We start from the raw sequence: 19,390 nt of genomic DNA, 5'->3' as shown, positions 1-19,390 counted from the left end.
TATTCAGCAATTTTATTTGTACAAGGAAACCAAATCTTGTACGCTTTGGGCAATGAGTATCTCTGTAGTGTAATGAAGAGTAATCCAGCACCTGATCCTTGTTGTGTGAAGGACCCATCGAAGAACATAACCCATGTATGGTGAGTGAGTGTTAGAATTGACTCATCTGGGAAATCAATGTTTATTGGTAGAAGACTCTGTATGGGTGCCTTGGCTAGTTGGTCTGCAATTGCCTACCCCTTTATAGCTTTGCGTTCAACATATTGGATGTCAAACTCACTTAGTATCATGACCCATTTAGCCAATCTTCCTATGAGAGCTGCCTTACTGAGCAAGTACTTTAATGGATCTATTTTAGCCACAAGCCGTGTAGTGTGGGCAAGCATGTAGTGTCTCAACTTCTAGGAAGCAAAGACAATTGCCAAGCAAGCTTTCTCAATAATGCTGTAGTTTTTCTTATAAGAGACCAATGTTCGGCTCAAGTAATAATTAGCTCTTTCTTTGTTGTCATTATCTTCCTGAGCCAACAGGATTCCCAAAGATGTTTCAGTAGTTGAAATGTATAAAAGCAAAGGCTTCCCATGCATAGGAGGCATCAATATTAGGGGATTGACAAGATATTGTTTGATCTGTGTTAAGCTTTGCTCACAATCTTGGCTCCAATTGAATTTCACACCCTTATGTAAGGTCTTTGTGAAGGGTTGTGATTTATCCGCCAATTATGAAATAAACCTGCGAATAGATTGAAGCCTTCCCTGTAGTCCTCTCATTTGACTGATGTTTCGAGGTGGTGGCATGTCCATTATTGCTTGTACTTTTTCTGAATCTACTTCAATTCTTTTTGCAGAAACAATATATCCCAACAATTTCCCCGATGTGACACCAAATGCACATTTCCTAGGATTGAGCAGAAGATTGAATTTTTCCATATGATCTAGGATGGGTCCCAAATCGTGCAAATGAGTATTGCGTTTAGCACTTTTGACCAAGGTATCATCAACATAGTCCTCCATGGTTCTATGCATCATGTCATGAAAAATTGTAGTAACAGCCCACTGATATGTAGCTCCAACATTCTTTAAACCAAATGGCATCACATTCCAACAAAAGGTTCCCCATGCACATGTGAAAGCCATTTTCTCTTGATCTTCTGGCACAATTTTTATCTGATTGTATCCAGAAAAACTATCCATAAGTGAGTACATCTCATAGCCAGTCGTCATGTCCACGATCATATCTATATTAGGGAGCAGAAAGTCGTCTTTAGGACATGCCAAGTTAAGATCACAGAAGTCTGTACAAACCCTGATAGATTTATCGTGCTTGGAAATAGGAACAATATTGGATATCCATTCAGCATAATCAATTGCACGAATAAAACCAGCCTTTAGAAGTTTCTCCAATTCTGCTTTGACAAGCAATGCAACATGAGGGTGCATTTTTCGAAGCTTCTATTTAACCAGTTTGATGCCTGGTGCTATGGACAAGTGATGCATGATAAGATCAGGATCCAATCCTGGCATGTCAGAATATGTCCAGGAAAAATTTATTTTCTTTTCCTTGAAAAATGCAATGAATTGTTCCTTCTCTTCAGGTGACAATGATTGAGCCAGATGTATCACATGAGGATGTTCTTCTGTGCCCAGGTTAATTGGCTGCATCGGCTCTATTAACATTGATGATCTCTCCTGAAAGTGACTGGGAAGGACATCAAATATCTCATCTACGGGCGCCTCAGAGAGGTTTTCACCCTTGGATGCGACTTTTGTTTTTACTTTTTTGGGATCCGACACTGCGACAATGTGGTTTTCACCATCAGACCTCTTGCATTTTTTCTTTTTAATTGTGTGATTGAGATATTTGATGTCAGCCTCAGTCATGTTGACGCTCTACTCATTGGTGGAAGACGTTATAGGTTCGATAGCGTTTAGGTAATAGGCAAGAGCATAGTCATTCTGGAACGTGGCGACTTCGTTAGATGCATTGGGGTTCCAGTCTATAAGCTCGGGATGTGTGAGTGAGAGAGTAGTGGCTGGTTCAATTACGTTTATAGTATAGTCATTAAGTGCATGGACCAGCAATTCGAGACCTACCGTGACCTCATCCATAGGTGTGTTCAAACGCCTCGTAATACTAATGTTAGGAATTGACGACTCTAGGACATTAGTTGGATCAGACCCTTGTGACCTAACCCTAGACGTTTCACCCACTTTGCTTCGATTTTCATAGACATGCACTTGGTCAATGTCTTTATCAGTAGTCGCTTCTGAATGATTGTCGAACTCATATTCATGAGAATCAGTGCTACATGGTGAGAGACTATAGAACTCCCCAACAGTGATAGGGACATACTCTCCTTCAGCCTCTGGATTCTTACACAAATACTCAATACGGCATGACTGACTAGATTCTCCCTTTTCTGAATGATATTTGAGTTTCTCAGTATTGTCCTCAGAAGAATCACTAGTATCATCCACAATGCTAACACGTGGCACAAAGTCATTTGGCTCAGCAAAGAATTTAGCGAGATCATAAGGAATAGGATGAGGGTAGGAATCCTCATCATCAGATTCTTCCTCTCGAGTACCTGACTCAGATTGTGACTCATTTTCAGATGAACTCTCAGGTATGGGTATGAATTTATTGGATCCCAAATGGAAAGGGACCTTCTTAAACCCTAGGCCAGTTGTGTCGATGTTGCTTCAATCTGTTGCTTTGATAGGATCTATTAGACCATTGTTATTGCACCCAATAGGGTCGGTTCCCTTGTAACCAAAATGCTTCATAAGCTTAAGACCAGGTCCATATTTCTTAGGATTGATTTCTCGAGCTTGTTCTGTTAGGTCCACTAGAGCTTCTTCTTTGTAAAGCCATGCAGCAATGGCTCTGTTTTCACTTTCATCTTCTAATGGAACTGTAGCCTTGACAAAAGAGCCATTAAACTTGGTCTGAGATGTCAGCACGAATGGCTTCTTTGCTTCTGAGGGCCTCCCATAATGTCGAGGGGACTCTGGAATAGATGTTAATGACAACACTAGTTCCATGTGGTACTCTCCCATACCAGTTTCTTTCAATTTAAATGACTACTCAATTTGTTTCAGCTTATTGTTGTGACAATCGGTAGACTCATGGTTAGCAGGGACAAAAGAATCAGCAGCTTTGAGCATATTGCAGGTGTAGCTAGTAGTGGCAGGAATAGTAACTTCAGAGCCATGAAATGGGAATTTAATGCATTGGTGGTATGTGGATGGCACAACGCGAATCTCATGTATCCATGGCCATCCCAACAGAATGTTGTAGGCTAAGGGAATGTCAAGCACCTAACAGGTGACATCCCTTTCAATAAGACCGACACAAATTGGTAAAGTCACAAGACCTAGTGACTTTAGTTCTACTTCATCATACGCTTTAATAGTGATCTTTTGTTGAGGATCAACAGAGTCCTAAGAATAATCCAATTGTCTAAGTAGAGCACCAAAAACAATATTTAGGCCAGCGCCATTGTCAATGAGTACCCGAAGAACACGTGTCTGGTGGATCATAACCTCAATGTGTAGAGGCTGATTGTGTGGGTGATTCAATGAGTTATCATCCTCCTCGGAGAAGGTCATAAGATGAGGTGAGGTCAGGTGACCTACCATGGATTGAAATCGCTCAAGATCAAGATCTTGAGGAACATTTGCCTCAGTGAGGGCTTTGTCCAAATTTTTCCTATCAGCAAGCGAGATTTTAAGCAGCTCAAAGATAGAAATCTGAGCATTAGTTCGTTTCAACTGATTGAGAACACTATAACTAGTTGCAGTCATGTGTGTTGTGTGTTTTGCACCTTTACCGGATGGACCAGCAAGGGCTTTGTCTTTGTGTCACTATTCAAGATTTGAAGTAGGAGGTGTAGGGCCTTTGAGCACCAACTTCACATTAGAGCGAGTAACAACATTAGCATAGTGTTGCAAAGATGCATTATCCATGTTATTAGAAGTAGGGCCTCTCAAGACAAATGGTGTCTTGGGTTTGTCATTATCTTGCTTGCCCTTTATGGTAATAATGTCGCAGTATTCAGAATCTACAGGTTCAACCATGTGAATGACATTGTCATCGTTGGAATATGTATAGTTGACCTTATTGTAGGGTTCTGGTTTTGAAGTCTCTCTTTTTTCATAAGCTGGGAAACGCTCTTTGAACGCCTTGTGGTCCGAGTTTTTGTTATGTCCATCTACCACAAGATCACCAGCATCAATCATGTCTTGGACTTTATGACGCAAGTTTATATAGTTGCTGGTTTTGTGTCCCTTGTTTTGGTGATACTCACAAAATGAGGTCTAATTCCACCATGGTGGACGGGGTTGTGGGTCATAGGGATGAGGGTTATCCATTGGTGAGATAAGCTTGTGTTGTAGCAATCTTTTGTAAAGCACATCCAAATTTTCTCCCAAAGGCGTATACTCTCGCTTGGGTCGTGTTGTCCATGAATTTCTCAGTTTATTCCCAGACGCCTTGTTGTTAGGGGGAGGCTTCTCAACATTTTGGCTGCTTTGAGGCAATCCGTGAGATTAAATGTTGCTTTAGCAGGTTTGGGTGTGACATTGTCAACAACCCCATCATGTACAATTTCTCGGTTCTTGTTGACATGTTTGGTTTTATCCCTGTTGGAAGTGGAACCTTGTTTTATGTCTCTCTGAAGAGTGAGCTCACCTTTCTTGACCATAAATTCTTCAATACGGATAGCCTGTGTAATCATGTCTTCAAAGGTATGTGGACCTTGTAGTTGGACTCTATACCCGAAATCAGGTAAGAGGTTATCAGTGAAAATGTCAAGCTTTTCCGTTTCTGGGATTTTACAGGAATACATAGTGTATAGTTGTCTCCACCGTTGGAGGAAAGTGAGAAAAGGCTCACCAACCTTCTATTTAAGGTTGCATAGATCTCGAATATGTACAGGATGTTGAATGTTATGAGAATATTGTTGAACAAATGAATTGGAAATTTCGTCAAACATCTTGATACCAGGGGGTAAATGTGAGAACCATTCCAAAGCCTAACCACCTAGGCTTTTAGGGAATAAACGCATGAGGTACGTTTGATTGTGTATAAACTCCATAGACAAAGCACCAAATTCTTGAAAGTGATCTTGGGGATCAGTAGTACCAAAGTACTTGTCATATTTGGGTAGTTCTACGCCTCGTGGGAAAGGCGGCATGTTTATGCTTTTGTCAAATGGAAATGAACAAAGAGCGTCCAATGTGTATGTCTTTGTGGGTTTCTCCTTCTCATGCATCATCTGAGCCAATTGGTCTTGCATAATTTTTAGTTTTTTTTGGAGTTTAGCGGTCTTAGTTTCTTCTTCACGTGTGATAATGGTTTCCACATCAAAATGTGTAGGCAGTTTAGCTCCCTTTTAGGCAAGTTTGAGAAAGTACTTTTCTTTCTCTTCATTGAGTAGGATTCCCATGACCTTCTGAAAGTTTTTGTCTCTTCGACATTTTGCTATGTGTTTAGAAAGGATTTCCACCTCTTTCTATTCCTCATCAGTGTCATATTCTTTCTCTCTCTTTCTCATCCCTAGGTGGTTCTTGATATCGACTATGACTACCATGTTCAAGTTCACAATTAGTCATTATAGGAAAGTGTTTAGTTTCGGTGTTTTGTGTTTCAAAAGGATCTTTGGAGAACAGATCATACATTGTGTTTGGGAATGCAGGACCTCTACCTGTCTTAGTATCCTCTTGGTAAAAACGATTCCTAATTTGTTGCAAATTGGAAAATGTTCGTTGAATTTGAGATGATCTGGCAGGTGAGGAAGATCGTGAAGATGCCTCACTAGCCAAACTGGATACAGATTGTGTAATGAAAGGTAAGCGACCTCTGCCGCAATTACGACCCTTAGCATGACCACGTCTAAGGTTATCAGGATAAAATACGTTGCCGCTTCTAGTTGTGATAGTCATAGGCAAGGACAAGAAGCTAGAACCTAGACAAGGACTACCTTAAGACCGAGTCTCAAAAAGGACAAGATAATAGCAAGAATGCTATTCACTAAGGCACAAATGGTCTGATTTAAAGGCTAGAACAGTCAGAGATTATGACCATTGCGACACAAAGTATGACAAGCATTAAGATAAAGACCAAAAAAATTACTTATGAGATGAGACTAATCAAGTTATAAGACACAAGTCTTTAGCTAAGCAAAGTGTCCCTGTTTTAGGACTGTTTGCAAACAGAGAGCGATAAACGGACACAAAAAAGGATAGTGTGTAGGCCACAGATAGCTAAAACAAATCCAAATTGGTAATGCTGATACAAAGTCTCGTGCGAAAAACTTTTACGGGTCACGTGAAGAAGTTTTACAGGCCACGCAAAGAAGTTCCTGTCTCGCGCAAAGGTCAGTGACAACAATTTAATTTCGTGCAAAGAAGTTCACAAGGCCGCACGAAGATTCACAATAGTAGTTTAATTTCGCGCGAGGACTAGATGGCTTCGCACGAGTATCAGATAATTTCGCACGAGACCCAAATGATTTCGCACAAAGGGCATAATAGTTTCACAACAGCGACTGATTTTGACCCAAAAAAAAATCGTTCCAATAACCATGCATATAAATAGGCACATAGAACAGTAAGCAAGTGATTTCAAGCACGTCTGAAAACAATGAGCAAGGGCAAAAGAAACCTTGCGCATGAACAATCAAATGACTTAGTTTGTGTTAATCCCTAGGAGAGCTATTTGTGTATGTTTTCAAAAGGTTTTGCAATCATGCATGCATCCCTAGAAAATAAAAGTTGGCCTCTCTAAGGTTTTTAGTAATGGTTTGACTTTGCAACTTTTATGACTCACAGTGGTGACCTCCAATCCCGGTGCACCGAGGTTTTGACACAGTTCGAGAACTTAATCTTCAAGAGATGCTAGGGAGATCTGACAAACCACAATGAACCACGCCTGTGGAGATTTCTTCCACAAGGACATTTATATAGCGATTGTCACTACCACGTCAAAAATGGCTATTACCGCTCGAGGTTCCGTCATCACAGTTTTCCCTGTAGAGGGATTGTCTGCTACGGTTAACCCTCTCTAAAGGTGACCGACTCACAATAGTATACCACAAGGGGACTTAGCTTCCAGATTCAAGGTTTTGACACCTTTTCACCTTTAGCCCAATCAAAGCAGACAGATTAATCTGACACGCTAAACTAAGATTATCTCTTAAAGATCTATGATATCATCTCCCAGTGATCTATCAACCTCTTTGGAGAAAGGATGCCTTAATCAACAAGTTGAAGATTCATCTATCTGCGAGATGCTCAAAGTATCCTCCCCACCTACAAGGAATCCGTCTTAGAGAGGAGTTTCACTAGGAACCCACTTCCTCAAGATCCACGAATAGTGTTCATGGGGGCTTAATTACTATGTGTGTACAGATGTCAATTTCTGAAAGCAAATCTATCCAAAAGAAATCAACGAGCACAAGGTGGTACACTTAACACTCTAACTAATGTGAGGTGAGTCCAAAGATGTGGAACATTTAACCCCTCACACAAGCTAACATGAGTCCACAACTCAGAAACTAGTCAGTTCTAGAAAGCACACAAGGGTTGCTTAGTGGAGCCTTTAACGCTTCTGTCCTATAGACCCCTCCCCTTTAACGTGGTGCTAATCTTGCAACCACAGGGTGGAATGAGGGGCCGACAGATTAGCGAGTCCAATAACCCAAAATAGCTATCTAAATCTATCACTAGTACCTAAGCCTGCTAAATGAATACTCTCTAGATCACACCCTAGTATCAAATTATGCATGTGTTATAATTTGAAAATATGGAAGGAAACACACACAAGGTCGACACGAGAGATGTTTTTTTAAGATCCAAATGAAGTGTTATCAGCTGAAGAAGGTTACCTGGTGATCCTCGCAACGCGCTTAGTAGATTTTACCTGTTTTTAGCAACTTTATCACACTTTTCTAATTGTCCTGCAAACCACTGTTATGTTGTTCCAAAAAAATCAGAAAACATAGAAATACTAGAAACTGAGTAGTTAGCAGAAAAACCAAAAAACACGAAAATCAATGCAAAAAAAAAATTGTCTGTTAGCAGAGTCTCGCACGAAATTCCTGACAGTTCGCGCGAAGAAGTTTTACGAATCGCGCGAAATTATATTCTGCTCATGCGAAGAAACAGGTTTCACGCGCCCAGGAACTTTCTCACACGATACGGAAAGAATCTTCGCACGAAGATTCTAGATCCTCACACGAAAATGAATAGTCTCGCGTGAAGATTCTCGAATCTGTACGGAACAGTACGGACAAAGAACAAAAAATTATTTTAAAAATATAGAAAGAGGCTAAAAAATTTAATTTTCGAGCCCCACGGTGGGTGCCAGAAATGTATATGTAAAAATGTGGCCTTTGCTAACACACACACTTCAACACGGTCATTGTATTTGCGGATTCATGCCGAAATGAACATTGGATTGTTCATCCGAAAATCAGCCGGCAAGGCGACTTGTTGCCTTCTATCTAAAGGGAATTGCTTGTCAGATATCCTCAAATTCGAGGTGTTTAAGAAACCAGACTCTGTAAGAACGAAAGATTTGAAAGAAAATGCGACTAATCTATATGAAAATGCAGATTAATCTAGAATGAGAAATGCACGTTTAATCTAAGAACATGTAAAAGAAATTATACTAAATGTATGCATATTAAATCTATATGAGAATTAAACTAGAAAATGAATATGAAAGTAGGGAGCTCAAATGAATGCACAATCCAACAGCAATTCGATGCAAATTCTCATTTTACCTCCTCCAAAATGAAGAGATGAGGGTCTCTTAAATAGACTTTCCTGGAATCCATCAACGATTGAGACCGATTCTAATCAACGGTCAAGATTAAAGATGAAGTTCAATCATAAAGGAAGATTCCCAAATTAAAGGGAGTTAACTGATTTAATTTGAGTAGAAAAAGGAGTTAACTGATTTAATTTGAGTAGAAAAAAGAGTTAACTCATTTAACTCATTTTTGATCAATAGTGAACTGGAAATTTCCTTTTATGAATTGAAGAAAGATTTTGGTGAAATATTTAATTTAATAAAATGAGATATGCTCTCATAATTACCTTTTCTATTTAATTAAATAATCTTTTAATTAATTAGAGACACTTTTCTTATTTAATTAAATAACTTCATTTAATTAATTAGGAATGGCTTCCCATTTAATTAAATAACTTCATTTAATTAATTAGGAATGGCTTCCCATTTAATTAAATAACTTTGTTTAATTAATTAGAAGTAAGTACTCCATTTAATTAAATAATTTTCTTTAATTGCTTAGAAATACCTTTCCCATTTAATTAAATAATTACATTTAATTAATCAAGATAGGCGTATTTATTAAATTAAATAAATTTAATTCCATATTACATTAGCCTTAAGATATAATTTAATTTAATTAAAGTATAAATACTTAGTAATTAAATTAAATATTAATCAATAGATTTAATGTGACTAATATGAGTAAATACTATAGGAATTAAATAATAAGCATGATGAATGTAGATTAGAGTTTTCTGCATTTGACAATTAAGTCAAGTAGCGAGTAGTAGAATAAGAATTTGCCTAATGGAATAGGACTTTAGAATTGATCAGAAATAGACCAGAATTGGTTGAGATGGCAATGAGCCAATTTTGGGGTATTACAAGATGAGAGTTTGACTTTGATTTGGGTTAGGAAGTCTTAATCCTTGGTTAAAGTTGCACAAATGTTTAGGGAAGGGATTAGGCTTAGCTTAGGAGGGGGTTAGGATGCAAGTGGAATGTTAGAGGGATGTAAGTGGGATATCATTAGTGAGGTGGGTCTATTGGTTGGCTAAGTGAGGTTAGCATTGGTGAGTGGGTTGGATTTAGCTAATGATAGGGATTTAAGAATAGTTAAAAGTTGGGGATTGATTTATTAAATGATTTATTTAATAAGAGAGGAATTTGGAATTAAATAAAATAGGCATAGTGAAATTATTTAATTTAATAGAAGAATAGGGATTTAGGGTATGTGCAGAATCATGGTCAACCAAATTATACTCTTAAGTGATAATAAAAAATCAACAAATTAGTGTTATGTGAACTTGATGTGTAATTTTCTACTTGCTATAAAATTTATATCAAAAAGTTGAGAGAAAAGAATATCTAGGAAATTGAATTTAGTTTCTAAACTACTAGGTCTTATCTAAAAAATAAAATATAATTGATTGTTCAAAATTTTGTATTTCAATGCAATAGTACACAAATTTCATGACAAAAATAAGAAGTAGACGTATGTTTGACCACCTTAAGCAAAACCAAATGATAATATTTTTAAATAATAGTCTAAATAGAAGAAGTAGAATCATTCCTGGATGTAACACTTTTTTTTTTTGTATTTTTTTTCAAAACTCTGAAAAGAATATTTTTTAAAATTTTTCCTTATAATAGAAAAATAATAGAATGTTCAATGCATCTTTTGGATTTCAAAAATGTTGTATCATTTGAAAGTTATAGTTGTTTTTCAAGCAGTGTGTTGATCAACACTTTATATGCAACTCCATTAGAAAATAAGTAATAATTACTTACAAAACTTGTAATTTGACAAACCATACATTTATGGAAAACTAAGAACATCCTTAAGAAACCATTTTTCATTGCATTAAATTTTGGTTGAAAAAAAGTCATCAGCTACATGTTTGAAGTAAAAAACACACAAGAACAAGCCAAAAACACATTTTCAGGACATTTTTGAAGTTGACCATATAAGGTTGGTATCAAAAGATATAATAGGCCTTATAGAGCTATGAATTGTTTTCATTTAGTATCAGGATGGGTGGGAAAAAGATGGAATAGATTTTCAAATTCTTTGAGACATTTTAGAACTACATATTTTTTAGGTCGCCACTTTTTGACACACCATGATCCTACACATACCCTTTAATTGATAATTAGACTTTGGGTTGTCATCTAAATTTATCAATTGAACCATAGTTAATTAAATAAATTAGTTAATTAGGGGATGTTGATTAATTAATTAAATATTAAATACCTAATCAATAATGTCCTAAAAGATGACTTAATAATATGATCAGATTTAGGTGTCTACAGGTGCTAAATACACTATATTAAAGAAATTGGGATTTAATTGTAAAGGTTGTGGAAAATTTGAACAAGGTATACAAGTTCCTCTCAATAGTGGATTTCCTAAACATGCATATGGATTAGGATTTAATCCTTATAAATAACCTTCATTGTTCCCTTTGAATTTTAATCACATTTGTAGTAGACCATTGAAAGTTTTGGATTTTCTATGCATGTGCTAAGAACATTTAGTACCCACATAATGAGGATCAGAGAAATCAAATGAGAAAGTGATGTGTGTAGATAGAGAATGCCATACATTAACATTCCAAATGATCAGGCAATCTTAGAGTTCATGGGACTTTACAAGGAATAGAAGCCTACTCATGCTTCATCGAATCAAGCCACTCAACCTTCGCCAATTGCCTTTTGGGGATAGATTAAAAATGGGTAATGTTTGGAATTCATGAAATTAAGCAAGAATAGTAATCTTCAGGATAGTTCTAATTATTTTTAGTTCTAATCAGACTTGAGCTAATTTTAACCCATAATTTTAAGCAAACTTTGGCTATGTAAAACTATATAACACTGATCATAAGATCAGGGAGGGGTTCTGATTTGGGACTTTCTAGATTAGGAAAATAGTCCATACACATACTAAATTTTGGATGAATGTTTATCTTGAGAAAGTTTTAGACCCCTCGCTCTCACCCTTCCTCCTTCCCCACTTCGCCTAACTCTCCTCATTTCAGTCAAACCCTTCCCTCTCTCCCTCCTCCACCTTCCTCACTTACTTCGCCTAATCCTCATCTTTTTCCTAAACTTCTTCTCCCTCTTGCTCTGTCTCCTCCCCTCTCCTCCTTCATCCTCCTCCTCCCCAAACACCTTTTCCTCACCTCCTTCATCCCACCTTTCCCCCCTCCTCCTCATCTTGTTCCCATTTTTTCTTCATCTTCCCTTCCTCTTCTTTCCCTATAGCCTCCCCCTCCACCCTCCCCCTCCTATTGCTTCTATTTTTACTTTGCCTTCCCCCCCTCTCCTCCTCCTCCCCTCCCCCTCCACATATAACTTTTCCTCCCTTGCTTCTCCCTCTAGCTCAACCACATTAACACCCTCCCTCTTCTTATCTTTCCTATTCCTCTCTCCCTCATCCACATTACTTTCTGACTCTGCCTAACCCCCTATTATTCCTAAATCCCCTCTCCCTCTTCCTCCTCTTCTTCCTCCCTCTTCCCCCTCCTTTTTTGTACTCCTCCCTAGCCCCTTCCTTCCCTCATGCCACCTTTTCCACCTCCTTCTCCATCTCCTTCCTCCTATTCCTATTGTTTCTTTGTCTTCTCCTCCTCTTCTTCCCCTCTCTGCCTAACCCCCCTCTTTTTCCTAAATCCCTTCTCCCTCTTCCTCCTCTTCTTCCTCCCTCTCAACCTCATCCTCCTTGTTTTTCCTCCTCCCCAACCCCTTCCCCTCCCTCATGCCACCTTTTCCACCCCTTTCTCCATCTCCTTCCTCCTATTACCATTCTTTCTTTGTCTTCTCCTCCTCTTCTTCCCCTCTAGCCTCCTCCTCCTCACTCACTCCACCTAACCCTCCTTATTTTCCTCCTCTTTCTTACTCTCCACCCCTCCTTCTTCATCCCCCTCCTTCTTGACCCCTTCCCCTCCCTCTTCCCACCTTTACCACCCCCACCTCTATCACTTCCTCTCTCACCACCTCCAAATTTTCCACCTCCTCTCCCCCTGTCCTTTTACTCTCCTCTACAACATCCTTTGCTCCCTTACCCTCCACCTTCCTCTCCTCCTCTTCCCACTACCTCTCTCCTCCTCTACCTTCCTTCCCCACTCTACCTAACCCTCCTCATTTAACTCAATCCACTCCATCTCCCCGTCCTCCACCTCCCTCGCCCACTCTACCTAACCCTCCTCTTTTTCATAAACCCCCTCTCCTTCCTCCTCTTTCTTCATAAACCCCTTCTCCCTCTTCCCCCCTCTTTACCCCCTCCTTTTTCCTTCTCCTCCCTGATCCCCTTCCACTCCCTCATCCCACCTTCCACCTCCTCCTCATTTTCCTCATCTTCTTTCCCGCACTCAACCCCTCCTCCTTTATCCTCCTCCTCCCTGCCCCCTTCCCCTCCATCTTCCCACCTTTTCCACCTCCACCTCTATCACTTCCTCACCCTCCACCTCCAACTTATCCACCTCCTCTACCCTTGCTCTTTTCCTCTCCTCTACAACATCCTTTGCTCCATGACTCTCCCCCTTCCTCTCCTCTTCCCAATACCTCTCTCCCTCCTCCACCTTCCTTCCCCACTCTGCTTAACCCTCCTCATTTGACTCAATCCCCTCCCTCTCTCCTTCCTCCTCCACCTCTTTCACCAATCTGCCTAATCCTCCCCATCCCACCTTCCACCTCCTTCTCCATCTCCTCCTATTACCATTCTTCCTTTTTCTTCCCCTCCTCTTCCTCACTCACTCCATCAAACCCTTCTCATCCCCCTCTCCCTCTCCCTCTACTTTGTCCCACCTTTTCCACCTCCACCTCTATCACTTCCTCCCCCTCCTCCTCCAACTTGTCTACCTTCTCTCCCCTTACCCTTTTCCTCTCCTCTATAGCATCCCTTTCTCCCTCACTCTCCCCCTTCCTCCCCTCTTCCCACTACCTCTCCTCTAACTTCCTTCCCCACTCTTCCTAACCCTCCTCATTTGACTCGATCCCCTCCCTCTCTCCCTACTCCTCTACCTCCCTCGCCCACTCTTCATAACCCTCCTCTTTTTCATAAATCCCCTCCCTCCCCCTCCTCTTTTTTCATAAACCCCTTCTCCTTCTTCCTCATCTTCTTCCTCCCTCTCCACCCCTCCTCCTTTGTCCTCCTCCCTGACCCCCTTCCACTCTCTCATCCCACCTTCCACCTCCTTCTCCATTGCCTCCTTCTATTCCCATTCTTCCTTTGTCTTCCCCTCCTCTTCTTCCCCTCTAGCCTCCTCCTCCTCACCCACTCCACCAAACCCTCCTCATCCCCCTATCCCTCATCCTCCTATCCCTCATCCTCATCTTCTTTGTCCCTCTCTACTTCCTCCTCCTTCATCCTCCTCCTCGCCCCACTTCCCTTCCCTCTTCCCACCTTTACCACCTCCACCTGTCCCCTTGCCCCTGTCCTCTCCTCCTCTACAACATCCTTTGCTCCCTTATGCTCTCCCTTCCTCCCCTCCTTTGCCCACTACCTCTTTCCCTCCTTCACCTTCCTTCCCCACTCTACCTAACCCTCCTCATTCGATTAAACCCTCTCCCTCTTCCTCCTTTTTCCTCCTCCCTCTTTTTCCCCTTCTTTTTTCTCCTCCTCCCCAACCCCCTTCCCCTCCCTCCCCACCTTTTCCACCTCCTTCTCCTATTTCCCTCTAGCCTACTCCTCCTCCCCCCTCCTCTTATTGCTTTTATTTTGGCTTTGCCTCCCCCTCCTCTCCTTCACCTTTCACTCATCGACCTCTCTCTCCTCTTTTGTTGTTGCCTCTAACTACTCCTCCTTCAATAAAAAATAACTATTGTGCATGCAACACCATTAAAGGTGTATATTGGCCACATAAGACAACCCTAACATGAAACTAACATTTATGCAATTAAATTTGTATACTTATTCATGGTCATAACAAATTTATTTAATGATTACATCACTTATGAATTGAATTTGTATGGTGTATATGTAGTTCAAACCAATCACAGACAAATCCTAATGCACAAACATCACCATACACCGTCAACTTATACATGCGATATAAAAATAAGATAAATTTTACATAAACAAGAATATGTATGCAAGAAAGATTGCACAAATCTCTAAGCCATATAGCTTTTTTAAAAAAACAACTTTACACACACATATATGTCATAGAGAGTATACATATAGATAGATTGGACACACAAAATAACCATAATATAAATTATTTTCATATAAATGTCATAAAAATCAATCACATGTAACTCAATTATATAAATTTAATTGATCCCTAATATGGACATGAGCACAACATAGACCATACAAATTCAATTCATAGATGTGATGGGATTGTAACATGACTTCCATTCAAACAAGGGTGCACCATGCCAAATTTGATGTCACATTAGCACACCATACAACTTAGATACAAATTATCCCTATTTATTGGTCATGGAGAGTTATGCACCAAAATCATTTAAATACATAACATTCAATCATGACGTGAACTAGAACTAATTACATTTCATATCGGTCCATCGCATATACACAACTTAATGACATATATGCTACAAATGTTAATGTACACAAGCATTACTTCTCTAATCAAGGGAAAGGACACGACAATTCTTGGTCAATGTCTTTCACACATTATTAACTACAAGCTTTCTCCAAATTAGTTAGTCTAACTGTCAAACCCAAACAAAGCCCAAATTTATCACCATCACTCTGTAGTTTAGCAAAACATTATTTAAAGAAAAAGCAAATAAGGATTTCAAGAGGAGACAAATTCAAAACAATATTAATATTAACATTCCTGCATAGAAAATTCTGCAGAGATCCGAACCCCAAAATTAACCATAATACAACCACCCCGCCAGAATAACAACGATTCGAGAAAGGCTTAAATTTATAGAAGAGAAACATGAATGTGACTGATTAGAATTTAGTTGTAGCTAGATTTAAAGTTTTGCTTTTGATTTAGATTACTGTTTAATATGGATTAAAATCTTAAGATAAATTAAAGTTCAAAGTTTAATAAACAGAATAAACAACATATAATAAAAATAAATCATACGACAATTCCTACTTTCCATCACAATACAGAAAAGAAGTCTGACGCAGCAAGAAAGAAAACCTTGGTTAACTTTAATACAAGACTCTCCATATTGTTGGCCAACTTCGGAATAGTTCTACGCATGTAATAAAACCACACATCTTCTAGACCCTCAGACTAGTTATAATACATCACAATAATATTTTTTTCAGGCAGAAATCTGGAGACATTAATTGTATCCAGGATGGTGATGGTGAGCAGATTTAAATATTGGTGAGCATATCTGGAGACTGATTAGTTGTAGTGATGGTGAGCAGATTTGGAGACCATATGTGCTCTAACAATCTATGAATTGAAACACCAAAAAACAAAAAAATATTAAGAGATGAAGTGATACTAGGACCAATGGATGCTAACGGATCTTTGTAATTATTTATTGTCATGCTATCACAAGTCTTTATAAATCCAACCCTCCATATTAAAAGAAATCTGTTAATGCATGCTACAAATTATCTAGACTTAATATTAAAATACACATTTTCCAGATCCCTCATGATACATTATTAGAATTATTCTGCAAGGATAACTGTGAGGTTATACAATCCTTCCCTTGTACAACACCACATGAACAAGCATCAAAACCCTTTCACATGAAACTTGGAACTCATACTCAGCCCACAAACGTAAAGCAAAACCTTAAACAGTAGCCCACAAATTGACAGCCTAAAGCAGGGGATATAACAAAAGAAATATTATTAATAATAAAATCTTGACTAAATTCGAAAAACCACATCCCAAGTTCAGAGTTCTCTATCACCAATTCCCCTGCAGCTTAGATCTTATTTAACTTAAAAATTTATAAAAAACTAACCCAGAATTAAAAGTCATAGTGATCTATTGCTTTACAAATCTATTTCACATATTTACAAAATAAATTATCAGAACAACTACAAGTAACCAAACAACAAATCTTCCTACCATATTATAAGACAACGCACAAAACCCTCAATTATATATAAGCCCAACACAACACATTTTATAAATTCTCTGCAGGGACAAATCTAGGGTCATATGTTGCAATGGTGAGCAGACTTGCCCAACTAAATAACTAAAAACTAATCTATTAAATACAACGGGAAGCGAAAAAAATGGGCCATTAGTATACAGATGGAAAAGATGTGTGAATTGTGCAGACATACCAATAACAATCTTGAAAGCCATTCTATAATGAAATAATTGAATTGTTATAACAGATTGCCCTGCACCCTACATTAAGATAAACTGTTGTTTCACAAAAGTTCTGTTCTACAGCAACCTATCACATCAAATGCAACTAAAAACTTTAAGTTGTTATGTGGAATTTATAAAAGCACAAACCCTGAAACCATGAACAACGGTGGAGCAGCTATTTCATAGAACTCTCTCATAAAATAATTTCAGGCATAATTAAGGGCAAAGAACAAAATCTAGTGAAATATTACAAAAGTAAATTATATCACATCAAATGCAACAACAAAAAGCTTCAGACATTATCAAGGTCAATGAACAAAATTCTATAAGGGGCCTCACAATGGCTAAATTATTATTGTTCATCAGAGAATTCACTTCTTTCTAGTACCATATCAATTCAGGTATAATATATACAGGTCATACGGTTCTAAAAGACAAAACATAAAGCTAAAAGATACATTAACCAAATGAAAGTCCAAGCCAGAGATTCTGGAAGCTTTAATAATTTATAACTATTTTAGAAATCACTTCTCAAAATCATCAAAATCATATCAACAATTCTAATACTTAATTATATACAATACACCCAATGTTATAACTGCAATTTCTGCAAAGACAATATTACAGTACACAAAATTCTTCAAACCCTTAAATTACTCACAAAGATATCTAAATAAGACGGTAAAAGAAAATAAAGAGTTCTTGAAATAGAAAATACTAAGTGATAAATCTGCCCAGAATCGATTTAATACTAACCCTTTGATCAGAGAAGAAACTAGAAGAAGCATTGAATCTCCATTTGGAAAGCTTATTTGTCGAATTTCATCTGCCTTTGCAACCCTAAGACAGAGAAAAAGAAAACTCAAATGTATGGCCAAGCTAAAACAAAACCATCACTGAAAAGGCAAAACCAATTAAAAATAATTTATACAATCCCTGTCCCTGTAAAGATTCTTCTAGATTATACAGGCGCAGAGGATCAGGGGAAGCTTTCATCTGCTTGTAAGTCAGGGAAAGCTTTCATCTGCTATCGCCATGTCAAACATCCCCAAAAATCCTCTAAATTACACGTTCTCCAGACCCCTCATGATACATATTACAATAACTTTTCTGCAGGGAAAAGTCTGGCGTCATATGCTGCAAGAGACATGGATTTCATTTAGGATGGTAAGCACATGTTTCCAAATAAATAACTAAAAACTACTCTGTTAAAACTATGAATATGCCTTCGCTCATAGGCTCTTCACTAAATTCAAAGGCAAGAAAAGATGGTCCATTACTGTACTGCAAAAGGGCGTGGACGATAACAATATTTCGTAAAGATATTCGTTACAACAGATTGCTCTGCATTTAGTTTTGTTGTTGCAGAAAAATACTATTCCGCTGCACCATATCCCATCAAACGCAACTGAAAAATTCAAATTTCCACATCCAGAACTTATCACTTAACCTACAGATGATGCTGGGTTTCCCATTACAGAATCAAATAAAGTACAGATAGTTCTGCTAATAATGAATTTGATTTCTGCAAGTACAGATCCAAGATTGTAAAAGCCATAAAATACAAAACCATGAAGCTAGAAAGAAATATTAACTAGATCAAAGCGCAGGTCTAGTATTGTACCAGCCATTAAATTAATTACTAATACTGTTTTTATAAATCGCTTGTTAAAACTAACCCAAAATTAGTTGAAAAATTCTGGTAATATACAGTCCATGAAATAGAGACTTGTGGTATTGAAAGAGCTTTATTCGCCCAGAATGAATTTACTAACCCATCACCACTAGAAGCAGCATGAATCTCCGCTTGGAAAGCAAAGGAAGCTTTCATCTGCCTTTGTAGCCCTCCAAATTAATACAGAGAGAAACATAAATTCAAGACAATCACTGAAATGGGGAAACCAATCAAAACAAAATTTTATTACAATTCCTGTCCCTGTGAAGATTCTTTTCAAATACATACTTCAATAACTACTCAAGAATCTTTTCAAATATATACTCCAATATCCATAAATCACGCATTAATTACAAGTCTAGGATTCTAGAAGTCCACCTCTACCTTTGCCACCGACTTCTACAAAAAATACCCGAGAAGCATCGAATTTCCCTAATTCCATCTCTGCCTTTGCGCCCCTGCCCAATTAACACGTAAAGGAAAAAATAATCAAATACATGGCCACACCGAAACAAAACCATAATTGAAAAAGAGAAGCCAACCAAAACAAGAGACACAATGCGTTATAGTTCATGCGAAAAGCAAAAAAATGAAAGGGGTTAGAGATAGAGAGAGAGTTGAAAGAAGAGTAGAGAGA

The 19,390-nt window shown here is 38.3% G+C and overlaps 1 protein-coding gene across 12 annotated transcripts; it reads right to left on the bottom strand.

Annotated features, from left to right (window-relative positions):
• Positions 1-15,920: 15,920 nt before the first annotated feature.
• On the bottom strand, positions 15,921-19,390 carry LOC149562688 (uncharacterized). Of its 12 annotated transcripts, none has more exons than XR_016363969.1 (4): positions 19,132-19,390; positions 18,758-18,965; positions 17,835-18,603; positions 15,921-16,193 (listed from the first exon to the last, which is right to left on the bottom strand). XR_016363969.1 is itself a non-coding variant. In XM_089826130.1 (4 exons), the coding sequence occupies exons 1-4, from the start codon at positions 19,272-19,274 to the stop codon at positions 16,112-16,114; spliced, it is 363 nt and encodes a 120-aa protein (XP_089682256.1). In that variant the 5' UTR covers positions 19,275-19,390; the 3' UTR covers positions 15,921-16,111. The 12 variants fall into 12 exon arrangements, 4 of the variants coding, with proteins under 4 accessions (XP_089682256.1, XP_089682258.1, XP_089682255.1 ...); XR_016363972.1 differs by having other exon boundaries at positions 18,758-18,913; XR_016363973.1 differs by having other exon boundaries at positions 18,854-18,913.

This window comes from Cupressus sempervirens, chromosome 4 (assembly GCF_028749045.1).
Source record: "Cupressus sempervirens isolate cs-2001-9-10 chromosome 4, ASM2874904v1, whole genome shotgun sequence".
Lineage (NCBI taxonomy): Eukaryota > Viridiplantae > Streptophyta > Pinopsida > Cupressales > Cupressaceae > Cupressus > Cupressus sempervirens.
This window is presented reverse-complemented; position numbering and strand designations above follow the sequence as displayed.